At 39.7% G+C, this 22,623-nt stretch overlaps 1 protein-coding gene across 1 annotated transcript; it reads left to right on the top strand.

Annotated features, from left to right (window-relative positions):
* Positions 1–230: 230 nt before the first annotated feature.
* Positions 231–22,494, top strand: LOC306696891 (protein mono-ADP-ribosyltransferase PARP6; the record flags this gene model as incomplete). The annotated part of the gene is made up of 24 exons (XM_079160611.1): positions 231–243; positions 1,169–1,342; positions 2,823–2,920; positions 5,051–5,128; positions 7,672–7,766; positions 8,463–8,523; positions 8,726–8,816; positions 8,987–9,053; positions 9,299–9,448; positions 10,983–11,133; positions 11,585–11,716; positions 11,912–12,007; positions 12,296–12,388; positions 12,646–12,771; positions 13,101–13,166; positions 13,580–13,647; positions 14,095–14,143; positions 14,299–14,411; positions 15,793–15,865; positions 17,660–17,729; positions 18,617–18,696; positions 19,081–19,144; positions 19,774–19,858; positions 20,694–22,494. The coding sequence occupies 24 exons, from the start codon at positions 231–233 to the stop codon at positions 20,794–20,796; spliced, it is 2,196 nt and encodes a 731-aa protein (XP_079016737.1). The 3' UTR covers positions 20,797–22,494.
* Between the last annotated feature and the right edge of the window lie 129 nt (positions 22,495–22,623).

The raw sequence follows: 22,623 nt of genomic DNA, 5'->3' as shown, positions 1-22,623 counted from the left end.
GCTTGAATGCATCAGTTGAGCATGAGTCCGGCCCATGACTCCAACATGTGACAGCGGATGGCGTGCTCTATACCCTTCAGAGGAAAAGCAGTGTTTTGGTTACAATGCTTATATCTTTCCCAGTGTAATGGCCCTTTTAGAGATTCAAATTAGTAAATTGTCAGGTGTGTATGTTTTTAGAGCAATTATCCTACGAATGTCCAAATCATCGGCCACAGAAATGGTCAAACATGATGCCATACGGTAACTGTCTTGTGAGAAAGCACACTATTGTTAACACCCTTTTATTCATTTTCTAAAAACTGATGCAATAAGCAGACCCAAACACCTTGCTGCTGTACAGTGTTTGAGGCAATACTTCCATCTAGTGATGAAACATAATATTACACTTTTTACATGTTTTTTCAATGATATGTATGCAACTATGTACATTTATGTTTTTTTACTTCCAGTTGAGTATTGTGGAAAAAGTATTATTATTTTTATTATTATTATTTACCATGTATTTAATTTATTTTACGTTTTAACGACATATTCAAAAATTGCATATTTTAAGTACACAATTAATATTACTATAACATTACACACGATAGAAATAAATCTACCACTAACAGTATTATGCTACTACCCCTACTATGATTTTTCACAGAGAATACAAAAAGCCTGAGAAACCTTGTTAGAGGTACACGGTGCAGGTACACAGCTATAATTTTTTACGACATGATTAGTGTAATGCCATCCCTTTGCTAATCAGCTGTGGTATATCAACAGTCAACAGTAAATAAATATTGGTTGTTTATCCAGGGAAGACACTAGACAGCTAAATGTTCCCCAGGACGATTTATTCTGATGTTGTATTATTCAGCTCTGCCAAGAAGATGGCAGGCAAAGACTAAAACCTTGACACAAACACAACTGTCAACTATATCTCCACCATAGTGTCGTTCAAATCTAAACTTCAAATTTAGCAACGGCGATTAGAGAAATCAATCTGGCAAAGATAATCTTCAATGTACTATTTACTCACAGAAACAAAAAGCACCAATGCTAATGTTAATTAGTTTTTTTCTTGACTCCCTGTGTCCCTGTGTCCCATAGTAAGTGTGTATCCTTCACTGAGTCCATGTCTCCTCCCCCACTGTCCCTTTTTGTTCTCACCTGTTCACAGCTGTGGTTGTGTTAGCACTGCTGTTTCCACTGCCCATGTTTCTGTCTCACTGCTGGCAGCCTCTGCCTGGATCCACTCCACTCCACTACCTGAGGCCAATGGACACACCTGTCCAAGTGAGGGACAGATCTGCCATCCAGTCAACCTGTCCACTGGCCAAGCTCCTGGCTGTCAGTCAGTATTAATGGCTGCTAACGCCTGGGCCACGAGGTACAGTAAGACAATGGGGGAATATGCTCAGATAAATCTCCTAGACGAGCAGATAGGACGTCCTAATGCTTAGGTGTGTATTATTACTGCATGAGCAAGTGCAACTGCTACCTATGAGTACGTCAATATAACAATATAAAGGGGGAATCAATCCAAACAAAAAAGTGAAATAAGCATAACTTCATTAAGTCACTCATAGAAAACCTAAAATAGTACAGTAAAATAACATATTGATTACATTGATCATAATACGTTAAAGAAAAACGATGATGTGAAATAACACTAATGGGAACCAATTTATGATTACATTTTTGATGATCCGAATGGGCTGAAAATGGAACAAAGAATTTGGCCTGCCAAAAAGTAGACTGAAACATTTAATTGCTGCACTTTCACCTTCTTCCAGAAACAAAATGTACTGACTGTTGATGCATCGTGAAGGACAGTTGCACTATAGGTGGGAGATGGTGAATTGTTCTGGGGCTACTACTAAAGTGAACTCTTCATTGACCTGGAACACCCATTCATGTACAGGAACCATGCAGCATAACTGTGGTTGACAAAGCAACTATGGCATGATGTCAAACTGTTTCCCATACTTATATCGTGCGTGCACTCTAGTTTGCCTCATTGTATGCCACATAAATGTATGAAGAGATCCTCATTTTCTCTTCCTCTCCTGAGTACAGCCACACACTGATCAGACTAGCGTAACACCTGCTCACTCTTTAGGTCAGTTCTTAAATAGATACCTTGAGTTAAAGACTGATTAGCTCAAGAGCCCAATGGCCATTGTCTCACACATGCACACAATGACAAGGTCTTTCATAGATACAGAAGATATGATATTTTTTTGTAATGTTATATAATTGTTTGAAGATGTTACTGAAATATCAATTAATTTAGCCTGCATTTCTTCATCTGTATAGCATGCAGTGTAGCTGAAATGTAAAGCACAAATATAGCAGTAAGAATATTTAAGGTTTCTTTTTTTTACGTTAATTCCTTATTTTAAGACACGAAAGCTTTTGAATATGAACCAGAAGCTACCTCTAAAGCATGATTGCACAGTAATAGACACTGACTTATGCAATCACACGCGCACACACACAAACACAGGCAGATGCATATATACAAGCAGACATTTTTCCTCCATTCTTCCCCTTATTTCTCAGCAGCAGTGCAGTCAGCTGCAGGTCACATGACTGGCTTGCCTGGTCTCACTGAGCATGCTCAGACCCCTCAGTGTTGTCAGGCAAAATATAAGACAGCAGTAGCGGCAGAGATCTGCAATAGATAAACACACAGGCTCACACACACCAGCTGGATTACACGCAGACACACACCACAAGCACAGAGAGACAGACGCTGTAGAATTGAGGAATTGTGTCTCTGGTTTCTCTAAAATCCTCTTTTTAATGGGCTTACTGTCATATTGTTTCAGTGGAATACAGCCACCGAGAGAGCGAGAAGCAGGTGTGCCCTTTAAGAGGGAGAGCAGCTGAGGCAAGGACGGCATCCGAGTCTCCATCCTCTGTGGAGGTAAGTGTGGATGGATGGGGTGGGGGTGCAGAGAGTGGGGGGAGGGGAAATCCGCCTGACTGCATCTGTGTTTGTGTTAAATATCATCTGAAAGTGGAACGGGGATGATGGTGTTAGATGGGGGTTGCAGGGTGGGGTGTGTGGGGGGGGGCAGTTCGCCCGCGACTCTATTGGTATGTGAGACGACATAGGCTATGAGAATGGCGGGGAGTGGGGGCGGTGGAGGGGTGTAGATGCTAGCAGGGTTGAGGACATGGCAGGGCAGCAGACATAGAGAGACAAGGAGAGGAGCTGAAGTGGAAGACGGTAACAACAGGGGTTTAATTTAATAGGATGCAGTTGATGTCTGGAAGGGTGTTTTAGACAAAGAAGGAGCCAAACCGTAACATGAAAGAAACGACAGATATCCACAACCAGGAAGAGAACAACAGTATCATGATAGTTTTGCGTAGACATGTAGATAATGGCCCAATCTGAGGGAGAGATGAGCTTAGTGTCCTTTGTTAGTCCAGCAAACAAAGAAGAAATGAATAATTGGTGTTCATTTAATTATATTGACCTATATGTAGCAAAGATACCTTCATGCTGGATGGCTTTGTAAAGGCGGTCTACCCCATAGTGCCAAGCTACATTATCATCCAGTCCAATCCAATTTGCACAAGTCTCAGGATTTAGAGCTGATAAATATTCAAAAATCTTTATTATTTGGGCTTGACGGGCCCCAGACTATGTAAATTGTAATTTGTATTCTGATGCTGCAGTGTGAAATATGCAACTCTGCATCTGCAGCTTTAAGCCATGTTGAACGGACACCACGCTCATTGTTTACATGTCTGACACAAAATGCGATGGGCAGCCATGAACTGCAGTGTGCTGTAGCTGCCTCTATTACGTCAGCGACGTTGTTTATCCTCACAAATCTTCTTCTCTCTAAATCTGGAATAAAAATTCAAGATCTTTTTTTTCTCATCATGACCGTACGGTAACTATTCGTTTAAAGGCAACCATTATTTTATAATGCTAAATTCTTAAGAAACGACTTTGATTTTTTAGTCAACACCGTGTGCCCACAATTTACTCTCCTTATGCTAACACATCAAGTTACATTGTGTTTCAACGATTTTCTTTTAATTTATTTGCCAAGACCAACAACGTCAGTCTAACAATGTACTGACATAATTCAAAGGTGTGCCAACCTCTGGAGCCTTGGTAATAATAGATGAAGATCCTGAGAATAAACAACAACAAAGACATGGATACATCCTGGGTACTGAACGTACAGCACATATCTCCCACACATTCTCTCCACAGTGATTAATGCCACTCTGAAAGGAGGCAGAGATGGCTGTTGCTAGGATACATGGCAAGGTGAAGTGCAGACCATTTAAAGAAAGGAGGAGGAGGGCACCGTTTACAAAGCATGGCATCACTGGCGATGGCCTCTTTGTTTCATGTTTTCGTCCATTACTGAATTGTAATTTCTATTTCTCCTAGGTTTTGCAGTTCTGACGAGTGCAAGAAAGAGAGGGGGTCAGCCAAAGCTCTCCGGTTTTCTGTTCTTGTTCTGCCACCTGGAAAAAGGCTGCAATGGTTGGCAGTATTCAAAGGACTAAACCTGTCTGAGTGAGCCTTATGAACAGCAGAACCAATGGTAAGACAGCTAGGATTGTATTAGTGTGATAATCAATGCATGCGTTTAAGCTGTGTCATTCATTCATGGTTTGTTTAAGATTATTAAAGTGGTAAATTCAATTAAATGACATTGCTGTGGCTACTCAGACAGACTAGGTTTGTGCAACAGAGTCTCTGGGCTTCAGGCTTTGCTGGAAATGACATGAGACATGGTTATTTTGCACACAAAAAAAGAAGCGATTTTTACAACTCATCATTGATTGCTATTTGAGTATTCTTTTGAACTTTAAATTCTTCCTGTCTTTTAGAAATAAATCGCGCCTCTCCGTCTCTCTCTTTGAAATTCTATATAAAGCAGTGTTTTGAAGCTGGGTGTTTTGAACGAGAGGCTAAATAGGGAGATGTGAGAAAGGATGTGAGATGAAAGGATGATGGAGAGAGGTTGCATTTTCTTTCCGCTCCACTATAACGGCCTTTTCACAATGTGTGGACCCACAGGACATCAAAGGCCAGTGTTGGACAGACGAGGAGTCGGACGGGGAGAACGAGTCAGAACAGTTCCTGTATGGCATTCAGGTACAGCAATGGCAACCGTATTACCCTTACTATATGAATTTGTCAATAATGGTGCTTGCCAACATCTTCATCATCTTTTTTACTTTCACATTACAATAATCTCAGGTAGTTAAACAATATTTTTTGTTTTCTTTGCAAATTATTATAATTTTATTTAGCAGCAACTGTAAAAAAGCTACTGGATGTGTTCATGACAAGTTCTACTGCTGTAATATGTTGCACATACTAATTGGACCATTTACCCATGAATAACTACTGCAAGTTTCACAGAATAACAGCAACTAGTTTTCAGGATATTGCCAGAAACCTAGGTGTTGGTTAAGGGAGATTTTTGACCTGATATTGGCGCCAGACAATACATCAGGTGTCATTTTGAGGATTGTGGATATTCTAACTAAATGTCACGGCAATGTGGTGAATAGTTGTTGAGATATGTTGCTGTAGTAGTGCAGAACAGATGGACTGGCTGACATTTCTAGCTAAATGCCTCACTGCTGGCAGGGCAAACATTTAAATAAATCTGAAGTAAGATATTCAGTTAGAATGTAAGTGATCAATGTTTAACAATGCTCTGAGCTTTTGACTTTAACTTTAACTGATAATAGCAAACATGACATTTACCTTGAAAGTACAGTACAGTTACTATCACCCTATCTGACCTTAAGTATCAATCCCAGGCAACACTGTCAAAATCATTTTCGTGGCCCCTATTTAATGTATCATCTCATCTCGAAAAGCTTCAAAGTTCAATGCTTCACTTCCATATAAGATCATAATCTGTTAGTCATCCTTTTTTACTGTTATCTTCCAAGTCCTATGATTGAAATGTAAATCCAGTCTGGGATTTAAAGCTCATTTCTATGCAGTCAGAGTACATGAAAGCAGCGTAGTAAAGATAAGGATGAAAGTGTAGGATCTGTTCTACACACAGAGGAGAGCTGAGGAGAACAGAGTCTGACTTCAAGTCTAGACACCAGGAACGCGTACGACAAACTTAGGTCAATAAATGCTATTAATGGAGGATACCAAAGTATTAAATGACAGGATGTAAAATAATCACTGATAAAAGCCAAAGTGTATATGTCGACAGTTTAAGAAATGTACAAATTCTTTCCTTAACAAAATACTTTGTTCTTTCCTCTTTATCAAATGTTACATTATGTAACTCTCTATTTTATTGCAAATATAAAATGCGCTTGATGTTGGATCAGAGTTAGTAAATGGTTTGGTGTGTGGTTGAAGAGGTGACAGATTGAGTAGCTCAGCTGATTTAATAAAAAAAAGTAATTGATTTGATTAGAAACATGTTTTAAAAGGGTTAAAAACGAGTTATCAACAGAGAGGTCTGAACAGATAGCTAAAAGCAATGGCTAAATAGTTGAAATAGTTACAAAAATTGTTAATAATATTTACGTAATTATAATAAATAATGGTTTAAATAGATAGCTAAAAGTAATGGATAAACAGTTGCAATATTTAGCTATAAACAATTGATGAATGGTTGAACTAGATAGCTAAAAATAATGATTAAACAGCTCAAACAGTTAGGTAATTATAACAGCTATTGAAGTAAATAGCTAAAATGAATAGATGAATGGTTGGAATAGAAACATCAATTTAGTATTATTGTAACAATATCCACTTTTATATATTAAATTGTCTTAATCCAGTTTCAAATAATCTTTAAATTCAAATGTTGAACCCGCACAATCTGTATATAAACAAGCTGTCAAGGTCCTGGACAATAAACCTACAAGCTGTCAATACTGTTATGTCCTTCATATGGTGAAGATATGATAATGGTCTCCTTATACGGAAATCTTATTAAATTTCACAAGCCTCTTTAATATAAAAAATTCTTAATAGATTAGCACCTCCCCCATTTACCACATTCATCTTTCAGATACATGTTGGGGATAGATTAACTAGATCATGAATAAAAAGGGACATAATTGGCACAAGGATAAAAAAAAATCAGTCAGCTTTTACAGTTTTGAACATCCATTCAGTTTCATATACGACATCGCGACTCTAACTGTTCCTTTGCATATATGCTGAAAAAACTTGACTAAAAAGCCACTGGACCGGCTATCATACCTAGTCCATGCATGCTTGCCTTGTCTGCATGTCATTTACTTGGCTTTTTGTCTGTTGCGTCCCTTCTGGTTTTAACTGTCGTCTGTAATGTTATGTGATTTGATTGTCTTTTAAACATTGATTTGTATTAATAACCTGCATTTTACATATCCTACTTTGCATGATACTTGCTACTCCTTCTTAGTGTTTTTTCAACTGTTTTTCTTGCTTTCTCTGGCTCAGATTTGATGTGTTGTGTGTTTTATTGTTGTTTTTAGTGGCTAATGTAACATCTGGCCAAGTGAGATGATAACATTATCCTTTTGTCTAACACTGGCACATTTACAGTGATGTTGATCAATATGCATTGTCCATTAAATAAATTAACATATTTGGAACGTGACGGGTGGTGTCACCCAAGGGTACTCAAATTCATCTGAGAGGGCTTTGTATACTGCTTGTTACAGGGGAGCTGTGCTGCTGACCTGTACCGCCACCCTCAACTGGATGCAGATATTGAGGCAGTAAAAGACATCTACACTGACAGTGCTGTCTCTGTTAGGTACAGCACAGATACACAGAAGCACACACTCATACACACAGGCACAATTCAAAGGTTGTATGTATTCATGTATTCATTTTCAAAGTGCTCAAAACAAAATTCAGAGCATTACTATTGCCGCCACACGGCTCTCAACATGGCCACAACTGAGCTCGGTGGCTCGTGTCTGACGATGCTATGAGTGCTAACGGTGCAAATGACGGCAACTGTGCTGACAAAGCTAACAGTGTTTACATAAGGGGGAACCTGAGGGTCGGACGCTACGCTTCCATGATGACGCCGACGGTTGGGACAGCGTTAACTGACGTATGAGAGCAGTGTAGAGCGGCGTTTATACGCTAACCCCTGGGGCATGCTAACAAGTACTAACATGCACAAAAAGGCACGCCTGGACAGCTCGGCTATGTAAAAACTGTATGTAAAACTCAGATTACAACACACAGAGAGGGAGAGTAACTTCATTCTCTGCTCTGGTAGACATTACTCCACTATATCTTTACATTTCAAATGTTTGTTTGATGCTATATTAATGCTCTGAATATTGTAAAGAGAACCTTTAAGTAGGCATTGTCTGGAGAAATAGAAAACACAACAACCCTATATTCTCCCTGAAGGGATAATCAGTTGAAAGTGTTGGAGTTTAATGTATCCCATTACGTATGATAAATGAACTGTATCTGTTGTGTCTCTGAATAGGGAGTATGGAACCATTGATGACGTTGACATCGATCTTCACATTAACATCGGTTTCTTAGATGTGAGTCAGCATTCTTCTCCCTCCGCACACACCTTCTCCCTTATCCATTACTATTCCAACGTTGACATTTTGCAAAGTAACACATCATTTATAATGCATTGCATGCTCATAATTTATTTATTTGATGAGAAATGGCCCTAATTAGGATGCTAACGCTGTATATTTGTGTGTATGTGTGTATGTGTGTGTGTGTCTGACTCAGGAGGAGGTTGCGACAGCTTGGAAAGTTATCAGAACAGAGCCCATTATTCTGAGACTGCGCTTTTCTCTTTCTCAGTACCTCGATGGACCTGGTGAGTAAAGATGTCAGTGTGGATGTTGATTTTCTGGGAGGGACTTTAGGTATTTGTGCCACTCATTGAGCGTAGGAGGTGAGTACAGTATGTGCTATACAAGAGGGAGAGTGAAAGAGAGAGTCTGTGTATCTGTGCACTGTGTAATAGTGTTAGTCATCTTTACTCAGAGCCATCAGTAGAAGTCTTCCAGCCCTCCAATAAAGAAGGCTTCAGCTTGGGCCTGCAGCTCAAAAAGTAAGTCATGTGATCTATTATATTGAGCATCGATGTTTTATAGTGAAATTGTCGTAGATTTTGGATATCCAAATGTGCAGCATCAGAAGTACAAATCACAGACGATTTATTTTTCAATTTTTGGTTGCTTAATCCAATCACACAAAATAGTAATGCACATCAACAACAAAAAGAAGGTTATTTAAAGAGTAATTCACTCTGTCAGGTTCACTCATATATCTTCCTCCTAATTTGTAACGTGGCAGAATCCTGAGCACATTCACCTCACAGCAGTGGAAGCACCTCAGTAATGAGTTCCTCAAGGCCCAGCAGGAGAAGAGGCACAGTTGGTTCAAAGCCGGAGGAACCATCAAGAAGTTCCGCGCCGGGCTCAGCATCTTCTCCCCCATACCCAAGTAGGTCTCTCTACCACTGTATATCTCTATCAGGGCAACTACAGCCCCATGTCCATGTTTCATATACAGCATACTACACAACATTTTCAAATAAACAAACAACAATTTAGGCCAATGATAATACAGATATATATGTTTTACATTTCAAATCGGCATGTCTTTCTATTCCAGCAATAGAGCTCAGTTGTTATACTGATATTGTGACGCTTGGTTTTGATGCTGACTACAAACACAGTCTTATTAGTTATTGTCCTAATTAATTTTCTGAACACTTCACTGTTTCCAAGTGTCTGCAATCACTCGTGGAGAAGAGCCCAGATTAATTAACCTCAAGTACAGAAACATTTAAGCTATTTTGGTGTTATTTTGGCACAACATCTGCAGTTTGTTATTGCGTTTTTTCCCCCACAGTAGGTATTACTGTAACTCAAGTGAAAGCAGTTTTTAGCAGACATTTTCATCAGTTATTGTAAAGGTTTTTAGGAAATAATAGAAGGCTTTAGATTAAGTTTATCCATTTTCAAATGGTTGTTAATTATCATTAAGAAATTATTAATAATTATTGCATATGGACTTTTAATTCTAAAGAATTACAACAGTATACTGTGCACTCTCAAATAGATTTCAGTTATTTTGTACCTAGGCACAAAACATTCTTAACACCTCATTCTTGAGATGTCTTTACCAGGAAATATCCTGTTTCATTGATTATGTCTTTGTTTTGTCTTTCTTTCTTCTTTTGTGAAGCACCCTCTGACGTCTGAATTAGAAATGTGGTCTTTGAATAAATGTACTTACATACAAGTAAGCTACTTTTCCAAGATTGAAGATTTCTGTTGGAAGATAGTGATGGAAATACTTTCAGAAGGTTGTGTCTGTGAAAGAGGAACTGTAGCAAATAAGACAAGCAGCGAAAAGGAATCTCTGACACTGGAAATGTGACACACTCAAACAATTTCCCCAAGGGGGGGAAGTACCCTTCTCGGCCTCTGTCTTACTTTTCAATGCTTTGACAGTTATTGGTGCACAGGGATTGAATCTCGGCCCGCTCGATGGAGGTCAGTCTCACTAACTACTAGGCTGTCTTGACATCCTCACAACTTGACAGGAGTCTCATGTCAAGAGTGTACATGGATAATGTACTGAGAGTGATGGTGGAAGTGAACACTGGTTCTTGAATGTTAACAGTTAGTGACTTGAGCTACTGCCCAAACAGATTTCACTTGTCATAGATAGTATAATACTCCCAAGTGCAGCGTGTGCAGTGTGTATTTCTTTAACACATGTCACTATAAAATAACCCAGGTACTGACTATGTGAACACAGTGCAGTCTCACCATGCAGGATTACAGCTGAGGAGATGTTGCCAATGATGATGATAAGTTCTGAAATTCCTGATTTGGCCTTTGAAGCAAAACCCTCCATGACGTAACTTCTTCAAACACAGGGACAATGACAAAATTAGCTTTTTTTTCCTCCTGGGAAAAATGTCAGATGAAGTGATGCACATGAATTGTTTCTTGCTATATTCTAGGTCTCCGAGTTTTCCTCTGATCCAAGACACAGTTTTAAAAGGGAAGCTGAGCGTCCCTGAGCTGAGAGTGACCCGTCTGATGAACCGCTCTATCTCATGTACCATGAAGAATCCCAAAGGGGAGCTTTTCAGCTATCCACCAAACAGCCAGGTCAGTTCCGGTCTGGACATAACAGCACCCGTGCATCTCTCAGATTTGGAGTTAGACACATTTCAGTTTGTATATGAATATGATGAATTGACTAAATGCCACTGTCCTCCCACTTATTTATCTGTCTCACTCACGTGTCAAGTTGTGATCATAGCGTTTTTGTCACATCTCTCTAAACTTTACACTCCTTACATGTGTGACATTGCTGATGTAGAAGCTCATGATGCTATGATAAGGAGTTCAAAATCATCAAGAATACTACAAAATGTTAATGATGAATGCTGTTTTCATGGCACTGTATATTTCTGTTTTAATCCACTGTGATTCACTCTGACCCTCTTCTCAGTCACCCGCCACCTGCACTGTTCCCACCTGAGCCTTTCCTTACCCCTACCGTGAAATGGCTGGTGCGCCGTTTCCCATAACGCTTTGTCTTCACTTGACTCATCAGACTGTGGCTGTCCCGGCGGCCAGGGCCCCTGCGCAGATTACCACGAGGCAGCTGATTGAATTGTTTTTCTCATCCCAGGCGGGCGGCCACTGCAAGAACATCCCTACCTTGGAGTATGGCTTCTTAGTGCAGGTTAGACTTGCTGACAGTGGCATGGGGTGGGGCCCACAGGGCATTGTTGTTCTAGGACATAATAACAGGTTAAGCCAGTCACGATTGCAGTACAAAATTGTAGTTTGATTCTGCTACCAAACTAGTCCTTATTCCTTCATATGGAAGTTCTTCATTTGGGAGTGATAACTGGGAACACCACTTTTCTCCAAACAGATAATGAAGTACTCAGAGCAGAGGATCCCCACGCTCAACGAGTACTGCGTGGTGTGTGACGAACAGCACGTCTTTCAGAATGGATCCATGCTGAAGGTATCAGAGACGAGAAAGAGATCGGTTTAGAAACTGTTCCCTATTGGTTAAAAAAAAAAAAAAACTTTATGAATAGCATGTATGTGATGTTTTCTCTCTCTATTAGTAATACGATCCTGTTAATGGATTTTCCACAATTGTAGTTGTGAGGGAGAAAGAGAAAGAGTGAGAAAGAGTGTGTGTCATTACGTGTGGGCATGAGTGTACTTGTTTTTGTGTAGATATGTAGTACACATTGAAATTTGTGTATTCTCATCCCTCTTTGTGTCCATGTGTGTGTTTATATAGCCGGCTGTGTGCACCAGGGAGCTGTGTGTCTTCTCCTTCTACACTCTGGGTGTAATGTCCGGAGCTGCAGAGGAAGTGGCCACCGGAGCAGAGGTGACAACAAAACAACAGATATTGTATACGATATAATTCTGATTATTTGTATTTCTTTTTAAGAAGAAAGGCCTAAATTATATGTAAGAAAATCAAAACACAAACATCAAACACTGGGACATGGGATGATGTTAATTTGTGATTATTTGAAGTTTATATGCGTTATTGGAAGTGAGGTGGGTTCTTCAGTCGTATCGAGTCGATAACAGCATCACATAAAGGTATAAAATGTAAATTTCAAATCCCTCTCTCCGCAGGTGGTGGACCTACTTGTGGCTATGTGTAGAGCTGCTCTTGAGTCGCCCCGTAAGAGCATCATCTTTGAGCCCTACCCATCAGTCGTTGACCCCAATGACCCTAAAACTCTGGCCTTCAACCCAAAGGTCAGCATCCTCACTACTCGAATCGTGATCACTTACAAAACCAATACACAAATTTCAATTTATAAAACAAACCGACTCTGTTAAAACTACTTCTGCTCTCACCACAAAACTAGAAAATATCATTGTAGTTATCCACAGACGAAATTAATGAAGCAATGTAACTGAAATGCTTAAGATGGTATCAATGGATAGGATAGGGAGAATTTGGAAATAGTAACTATTGCTCGGAAAACTTCTGTAAAGTATCTCTACAAGTGATTTTAGATGTCTGTATGTTGTTCCCTTTCTCATTGCATACAATGGATGTTCGGCTCAACCGATGAACACAGAAGAAGAATTATGAGAGACTGCAGAAAGCATTGGACAGCGTCATGTCCATTCGGGAAATGACCCAGGTACAAGGAGAAGATGGGAGGGAATGAATGAAAGGGCCACAGTTGATATAGGCTGCAGATGGTCGTGATGTATAATGTTTAAGACATAATCTAAGTTTTTTTAGTTTATATAAGATCATCACTCTATGTCCCCCACATGTACATTACACAGTCCTATATTTATTCGACTGTTTGAGCTATATGGGTGAGGTCTTTGTTTATCAAAATGACAGCTGTTTCTGATTAGTTTATCTTCTCTATTGATATTCCCCACTCTTGTTTCTACTATTTGTGTACCCACTGCGGCTTGACTGCATCTGTACTATGTATAAAACACATAGTTTGTCTAGATCTAAACACTTGCTCATTTGGCTTTGGGGAAACAATCCTGAAAACTGAAAAAAACAACACATGCTTGTGTGCTTTTTTGACAGGGCTCATATCTAGAGATCAAGAAACAGATGGACAAGCTTGACCCTTTGGCCCATCCTCTGCTACAATGGTGAGTAGAGGATCTGTTTTAAAAAGGGGTTTGCTCTGCTTTGCATGTTAACATGATTTAACTTATATAATATAACAATAATCATTGATAACACAATAATACGTATAGGCTTATGCCTATAGGCCTTTTTCATGGAGGAGATTTTGACATTTCACAGCAGGAAAAGCACAGCTGTATATAGTGATGGCTGAATTCCATTTGGCTGGTTTCATGGTCCTGCTCTTGTGCCATGTTGGCTCATTGTCACACTGTCATAGCTTTCTGGAACACTTGAATAGAACGGAACCATTGTTAACACCCATGTTTTACTATTTTGACAAGTCAAAATGTCTGCCTTGAAAAAGGCCTATTGTGGTTCAAGCAAAGTGGAAGCACAATGGCTAGTACTTTAAATTGTGTTCCACCTTATTTGATTTATGTGGCGATCTTCTCTCTGTCTTTTTGCAGGATTATTTCCAGTAACAGGTCTCATATCGTCAAGCTGCCTTTGAGTAGGGTAGGGAACCAGAACGACATCCCCTCAAGTGTCCTTTTTTAAATTAGTTTTTTATTACTGCTACATTATGTCATTTAATGGTTCTTACTCACTTTCTATCTCTCTGTTTGTCTCTCTCTTGCTCTCACTTTTCCCTTATGATCTCATTGTGATAGCAACTGAAATTTATGCACACCTCCCACCAGTTCCTGCTGCTCAGCAGCCCCCCGGCCAAGGAGGCTCGTTTTCGCACTGCCAAGAAGCTATATGGCAGCACCTTCGCCTTCCAGTGAGTCCACTTTATTCCTCTCATTAGCTGACACAGCATTGATACAATCGAAAAGCTTATAGAGTGTAAAGCTACAGTTAAAGAGTTTAAATCATTTAGTGCTGTGTATTATCAGAAAATAGTTTGTAGTCATTATATTGTTAAGCTTGTGGCTGTTGAGCAAATATAATGTGACTTACTTTACATAATGAATCTCAAATCAAGCGTAGTCACTCAAATGCATGCATAATTTAGCGTAACAACAGTACACACTGTCAAACATGAACATGTCTCAGTGTAACACCTGGTCATTATGTTGCGGATGGGGGAGCCACTCTAGCAGATTTTGATGGAACCATAACAAACAATAGCAGAGAGCAGTGACCATTCTCTTGGACAGAGAAACCACCTTGCTAAGCCAGCACGTGGAGCCAGCAATATCTGTGAGATCACGATTTGTACTGTAGCAGATGGGGCTTCGCTGAATATTTTAGATACACACGGCCCATCTGGGCTCTCGCCGGGTACAGCTAACACATGAGCAGTGATAACAGTCTCTCTTTTTATGCTGGTTAATACTAAAAATTATGAACAGGAAATGCCAAATTTGTATGTCAGCGTGGCTGCCATCTTTTTATATAAATAGAAACATTTGAAAATACAAATGCATGTTCAGAGTCAGTTTAATGACAATTGGCAAGATTTAGAAGGGAATCCATAAACAGCTAATACATTTAGCTCTAGAACTTTTGCCTGCTTATTTATTAGACTGTGAGAACAAGGACTTGATACCGCTTCAAAAAGTAAAAAATAACAGCAATCGTGACACTGCTCTCTGTGTTGTAAGACAGTCCAGATACCGGCACTGGGAAACGTATTCAAATATCCCATCCTGTCCTGAAAGACAGCAGTGATGGGTTGTCATCTTAGATCTTCAACTTTTTTTCATATTAAATGACATCAATTTGGAATACTATGATGATGTGACAGAATGTCACGAAATGTTCTTGCACAAATTGTATAAATAGACGACTACAGAAGCTCTTTGTGGTTGGCAGAAGAGAACTTCAAACCTCTCTCTTTACTAAGTATTTACAAAATACTTATGTAATAATAACAAGAAAAACACCGTAAAGGTAATGTAACACATTCTTTCATTAATAATTCATGACATTTTCAAACACAGTAAATAATATAAAAATGATTTAAATAATAGTAAATTTGCTAATCCCTTTTTGTGAATCAAAGGTCACCGACAAAATGTGCCACAGTGTTATTTTGAACAGCATGGATCTGGCCCACTACACATCAGTGGTTGCACACTGAGATCCGTGCTGTTTATATTCACACAGCACTTTTATCTCTTCCTTCTTATCTCTCCCTCTCTCTACACTTGCTCTAGTGGTTCCCATATAGAGAACTGGCACTCCGTTCTGAGAAATGGACTAGTCAATGCCTCTTATACCAAACTGCAGGTACGTAACCCTGGCAGTTGGCTGGAATTTACGATGCATCTCCTCTCGGACAGTAAACCTGCTCTCTGACAGAGCAGGCTCGCTGTCCGGCTGATTCATTTCTGCAGTTAATGGATGCCAGCTTCCCTTTCGTCAGCTTTGCAATTGGCATTTTAGCGAGCGGGGCACACTGGTAGATTTTCCTGGCCAATGTTGGCTGTGTTTTTTGCTGTCGTCGACAGCAGCAGACAGCACGTCTCTTCCTGTTGTGGGACAAAGGGAGGGGGCTGTGGTGTCAGCTGTGATGTTGGGAGGCTGCCTGTGTGCCCTGTTAGGGTTAACCACCTAGAGCACTGAGTAGGCTAGGTCTGAAGCTGAAGGATGCAAAGGACAAGCTCCATGGTAGTAAGTATAGACTTCCGGTGGGTGTGGCTTCCCGCAAAGGTCAGTAACTAGCGCCACTTCTTGGGTCAAAGAGTAGCCTCAAATCAGATCATTTAAATTAGTTGGTACCAGATGAGTACAATTGACCAAACGAGGACCATAAATATAGTTTCATGGCAGAAGCAGAAAATCATACTTTTCTTCCGAGTGTATTCCGGTTTTACTCAGGTCTGCATCCATCTGGATCTTTATATTGTTTTGCCAAGGTTGTTTTTGCACTTTGTGACCCAGGTCTGTCTAAGATTAATAAATAATAATACAACATTTTTATTTAAAAAGAAGCGAGCACCAGAGAGCGCAGAATTGTCTCATTTGCACAATACGGCAGATAATGACTGCGTGCAGATACACCGGCATGTCTTGAAAATAGATGAAAAACAATTAAATGTGAAAACTCATGGATCTTTGAAACATTCACGTCGGCCGTGATTGCTCTAGCATGCTGATGTGTTTCATTTATGCCTTCTTTGTTCTCGAACTTTTTGAACACTCTATCTTTGATCACGCCTCAGTGCTCGTCTGCCTCCTCTTTCTCCTCTCCATTTCACCTTGAGCATTGACACCCCCCTTCCTCAGTCATTGTCTTTCACAAGAGGAGGAGGATCAAGTCTGCCTCCAGCTCCAGCCATCACACAAAACCTCTTGTCTATTGTTCCTTTTGATTTCTTCCAGATGTGCCAAGTCCCGACCTCCATCTCCCTCACATTTCATTCCCAAACTATCACGGTGCTCTTTGTTCTTCCTCTCGTTTCTCCTCTGGATCACTGTGTCCTATGAAAACTTGTCCATGTTACACCTGTGGTCCTTTTCGTTATCCTCATTCTGGACATTCTTGTGTGGAGGCTTAACCATCATTATCAGTCGTCCTCATACTCACACCAAGCCAGTATACGCGGTCTCATTTCAGCATTGCTTGAATACCTGAGCATTACATTCACAAATTTCATTCACAAAACTCAAGAGCATCACATGATCTTCTCTGGACTACGTTATGTTGCAAGGAGAAAACATGTTGGCAGTTTAAAGGTGTGACTGTGTGGGTTATAAGAGTTGTTTCAGATCACTAGAATAATAAAACTATCTTTTCTCTCTTTGGCTCTTTGCAATCCACTATCTTTGGATTGTCGTGTGTATGTGGGTGTGCGTGTGTATTTAGTATGCCTGGTTGGTGTTGTTTGCCAGGTAGACTCTAACAGAAACATAAAAATCACTGACTTATACATCCTGAGATACAACTAGAGTAAGACCGGTATGTATTACACTGTATGTGTGAGTACATTCGTGTGTGTGTGTGTGTGCGTGCATGTAAGAGGTTGTCCTGTGCAACTGCTCAGTGACCCTTCCTTCCTTCCTGCTCTTTTCAAACCCAAGCTGCATGGGGCAGCGTATGGAAAGGGCATCTATCTGAGCCCCATCTCCAGCATATCTTTTGGATACTCAGGTAGGAACGGCTCATTCCTCGCCACTCAGTCCCCTCCGGCCCCCCCCCACCCCTCTACCTTTTGATTCCACCATGTTGACTGAGTACGCTCTCTGTTTTTTAAATGGCCTGATTATCATCTTAGAGCAGTTCATTTTCACATGTGGGAGCTTTCCATGCTATCATATTGTGCTGCTCTGTGTTTTGTGTCCATTTTGGGTGCTGTGCCTTGGGCTTGTGTGCCGTGCCGTATACCATACCATACATTATGTTGTGGCTGAGTAAAATGGAGCTGTCAGTGGATCTGTGTGTGTTACTTTGTACTGTGTTGGTATTTTATACTATGTTCTGTTCATGTGGTGGGGCTGAAGAGACATTTAAACTTAACTAGTCCTTACCTTACTTCCCCCTGTGAATTTTCGCTGAAACACAATTATGGTGCAGATTATGTGGACATGACATCTGCAGGTTGCCTGTTTACCTGTTAACACTATTAACAAGCTCCTAAGCAATGGTTTTCCAGTTTTAAGGATTGATGTGGAATTAATTATTTTAAATTAAGGTGGCAAGAAAAGCAGCAACAGTTGCTCGCATCATATCCATTTGGCTTACTCTGTCCGTGCTCAATCAAAGCCAATAAATACATACTTAAGTTGATTTCATATTTTATTAGAACTTTGCAGTTTTAAAAAAATTAAAAGATAACAGAGTCACTTTCTGTCTCAGCTTGTGTGCAGAAAATATTCAGTAGCATTTTGGAACAACCTTCATATGAAGGTTAGAACTCTGGGTAATAATGTCTCTGTACAAGGAGCTCAAGACCACTAGAGGAAAGTTTTTCACAGCTTGAGTAACTCGAGGTCGTTCTGACTCAGGGTTGTTTGCTGTCTGTGTGCTGCTTCTTGCAGGAATGGGGAAAGGACAGCACCGCATGCCCACCAAAGATGAGCTGGTGCAGCGTTACAACCGCATGAACACCATACCACAGGTGGACATTTTACATCCTCACATATAAATAAATACCATATTTGTTCAAAAGAAAGTCCCGCATTTTGAATCCAGATTCCCATCACACACAAAGAAGATATGCAAATAAAGGGGCAGAGAGAGGGAACAATTTGAAGCCTTCACAGAAATCAACATGGATTACCAGATGAGGGCTGTTCAACTTATTTTAGAATATTTTGTATTCTGAGTTCAAATCATCAAATGTTTCCTACATTCACTATGCCCTGCTTCTGACTCTTACACTCTGTACAGATTCAGTGTTTGTAATTCTCAATGTTTCCATGTGTACCATCATCAGCATAGTTAGGTCGTATTCACTTTAGCAGCTTGGTGGGACTTAACTGTTGTCTCTTCTTTTCTATAGAGCCGTCCGATACAATCAAGGTTTCTTCAGAGTCGAAATCTGAACTGCATCGCTCTGTGTGAAGGTAATCACAAGCAGAAGGTATTATATGTCAGAGCGGAGATAGTAGCAAATATGTTGCATTAGTATATTTGATTGTATGACATTTAAATAATAAACTAAACATTTATAATATTATATTGATTTAAAGTCCCAGTGAAACAGAAGTTAGAGCATCTTTATGCTTTGTACTGTGACACATTCCCCATTGAAACAGATTATTTGAGCAGTGTATAGTTATAAGAAGGATTTAAATGAAGGCCTGTGCATTTGTTTTGACTGCTAAAAAGTGAATAGGTTTAGGGCGTTATGGAGCTTTAGAGGACAGTTACAACAAAAAAGCAAAACAAGAAGAAAATTCCACAAGTTTGATCATTAAAATCTAAATTAAACTAGGTAATGTGACTAGTGTATTAATGTGTTAAAAAGTTATATAAATTATTATAATATCATCATTATAGGAGAAAGCTATTACAGATAAACAAAAGAAATAATGTGCATCAGTTTGGATAATAACTGAGTTTAAGCCCTTAAGCTCTACAGCATCTTATGTAGTATAATATAATATAATACCAAATACAACAGCAACACTACTAAAAAAGTAAAGTAAAAAAACACTATCTCTGATAAAACATGCTTCTCTCTCTTCAACAGTTATCACATCTAAGGATCTGCAGAAACATGGTAACATTTGGGTGTGTCCAGTATCGGATCACGTCTGTACTCGCTTCTTTTTTGTGTAAGTATTTCCAACACTTGGAAACTCCTTGGTAATTTTTACATAAGTAATAGATAACTACCAAAGTAGTTGGCATAACAACCAGGTAGCAAAAATAAAAAAATAATCATCACACTTAATTAAAAGGCATAGTTGATCACTCAGGTTGCTTATTTTTTCCTGCGAAGCCGCACTTGATGAAGGTGATTTAATGAAGAATTGTGATATCTGCTGCCGTTTTCCCTCATCACTCATCATCATTTTAATTAAATTAGCCGAGAATAAGTGATGGTTGAGTGGTGTTACCGCTTCACTAAACTGGGTTCCTGTCAAGTCATAGCCTTTCAGTATGATGTTTAAAACTGTGTTCTGGAGCTCGGCAAATAACACATGACATCCACACTGGCTGCTGATGTTATGGCTTTGGACATGGGCATTCACCAGATGGCAAAGTCTATTATCATGTCCATTGCTGTCTTCTGAGTTGGAAATTGGATTCGCGACGGCCTGCAATCAAATTTAAATCTCAGCTAAATATAATTCAATTCTGACCTTGTGCTCAGCGTATGGTTGTGTTTTTCAGCTTGAGGGAACGTTGATATGATTAGAATAAAAACAGGAAGATTTGTTGTGTCAGACATAACAGCGCCATTTCTAAAATCACTGTAATTCACTTGCTTCCTAGACAACAGCAGCTCATTTGTCTATGGAACGTTTACCTTTCTATCATCAATATAGAAAGGTAACCTTGTAGAAACATCAAGGTAGTGAGCAAGAGAGGGGATAAAACACGAGGCAGCTATTGATGAAAAGTTGAAAAGAAACCCTATGTCTACTCATTTATGTATATGTGCAGGTATGAGGATGGCCAAGTAGGAGATGCCAACATCAACACCCAGGAGCCTAAGGTGCAGAAGGAGATCATGCGTGTGATTGGGACCCAGATCTACTCCAGCTAATGGCGGTTTTCCGATACGTCTTTCTGGCGAAGGCACACAGGCAGGCAGACAGCGAATGTTGGGGCGAGCTGACCTCAGGCCTGATACTGAAGGCTGTGGGAGCTCTTGAGCACATTATTTCTAAAGTTGTTTTGTTCTGGTCCTGTCATTTTCCTCGCCCTTCTTTGTTCCTCTTCTCCAAGTGGTTACACATTGACATGTTCAGATTTAACCTGGTTAAAGTTAGTCTGCTTTTCTCAGTTAACAGCAGGAGAAAAAAGGGAGTAGTCACTGCTTTGGCTCTCCACACATATACACATACTGTCAAACCCTGGTTAGACTGGGCATTCCCCTTTCTTAGTGCACTGACTGATCCCTGATCCTTTGGGCTAATTATATCTATTCATCATTTCTATTTTTAAAAATCTAGTTCAAGAAAAAAAAAAAAGAATCATTCCAAACAATAATTAGATCCCTTTTGTGGCAAATAATTGATGGATTTACATGCATAGAAGTTTGTTTTCTTATTGTGTTATGTGACTAATGACATGAATTAAGGTCTGTGATATGGTGATCTGAGGGGTGAGCACTACTCTGTCATTTTGTCCTTGTTCACTCCCAGAATCCATGAAGCGAGGTGTGGTTACGTACACTATAGGCACTTTGTTTTTGATAACATTTTCAAATGTAAAAATACAGCTGTCCAATTTTCATTACAGAATCAAGACAGTTCTCATTGGTAATGCACCTTCAAACCCTCACAGGCTCCAAGTGGCAAACTTTTATCTAACTGGATGGATGTGACATGGCAGGCTGAACGACAAGGGTCATAAAAAAAAACAAAAAAAAACAACAACAGTGGATATAATCTGTGGACATGTTATATCTGTTGTCTATGATCTATGTTCAAAAAGCTACCACAATCTGTCACGCATCATCATTTTGTTCAAGTAGTCATCACCTTTTCTATACGTTCAAAATGAATCTTTTTGTGTATGGACTACACTTCCCATTGGAGTCACAACTTACAAAAGCCACTGTACAGAATCATGGACAACTTTACCCAACAATCTACTGGCAGTCTGCAGTCCAGGTGAGCTCCTGGTGGACACTGGATGTTACCGATCGGCATTTATGTGCAACTCTATTGTTTCTCCTTGGAGAATGGCAACCTTGTATAGCTAATCAAGTTTATCAGTTAGTCATGTACTGTATGTATGTATGTACGTGTGGGTTTGTATTTTCTTGACATTATACTAGACATTGCACTTATTCAACGTTTGCCTAAACTGGAAGAATGGACTGTCCTCGGACCTGCGGTAGATGGTTAGTGGAAGAAAAGTGGTTAAAAAAGTATTTATGGACTCAGCAAGACTATAATATCCAACATCTTAACCATGTCTGTACTGAGATGGGCTTTTGGTATCTCCTGGAACTAAAGATTCTGACTACTGGATGGACTTCGAGGCACTGAGAGAGCAAATTGTATAAAAGGACATTGAACATTGTTGCAATGTATTGCCCAGAAAGAAGTGGACATGTGCAGCTTACTCATTGTATTGCAGGACTGTGCTAATAGCTGATGGCTGTTTTTGCCAACACGCTTGAGCTGCGAGTCTCTTTGAGAATCTATTCTCTGGCTGTCTCTAATGAGTAATGTTGTCAAAGATGATGTTGCCGACAATGATGGTGATTATGATGATGATGATGATGATGAAAGGCGACGATGCAGAAAAAAAAATGAATAAAGCCTGATTTTGCACAGTTTTACATACAGTCTCCTATTCTTTGATGTCTCTGTGGGAAATATGTGTAACCATTAAATGTAGAATTATCTTCTGTGGCTAA

Source organism: Pholis gunnellus (assembly GCF_910591455.1).
Source record: "Pholis gunnellus genome assembly, chromosome: 1".
NCBI lineage: Eukaryota > Metazoa > Chordata > Actinopteri > Perciformes > Pholidae > Pholis > Pholis gunnellus.
This window is presented reverse-complemented; position numbering and strand designations above follow the sequence as displayed.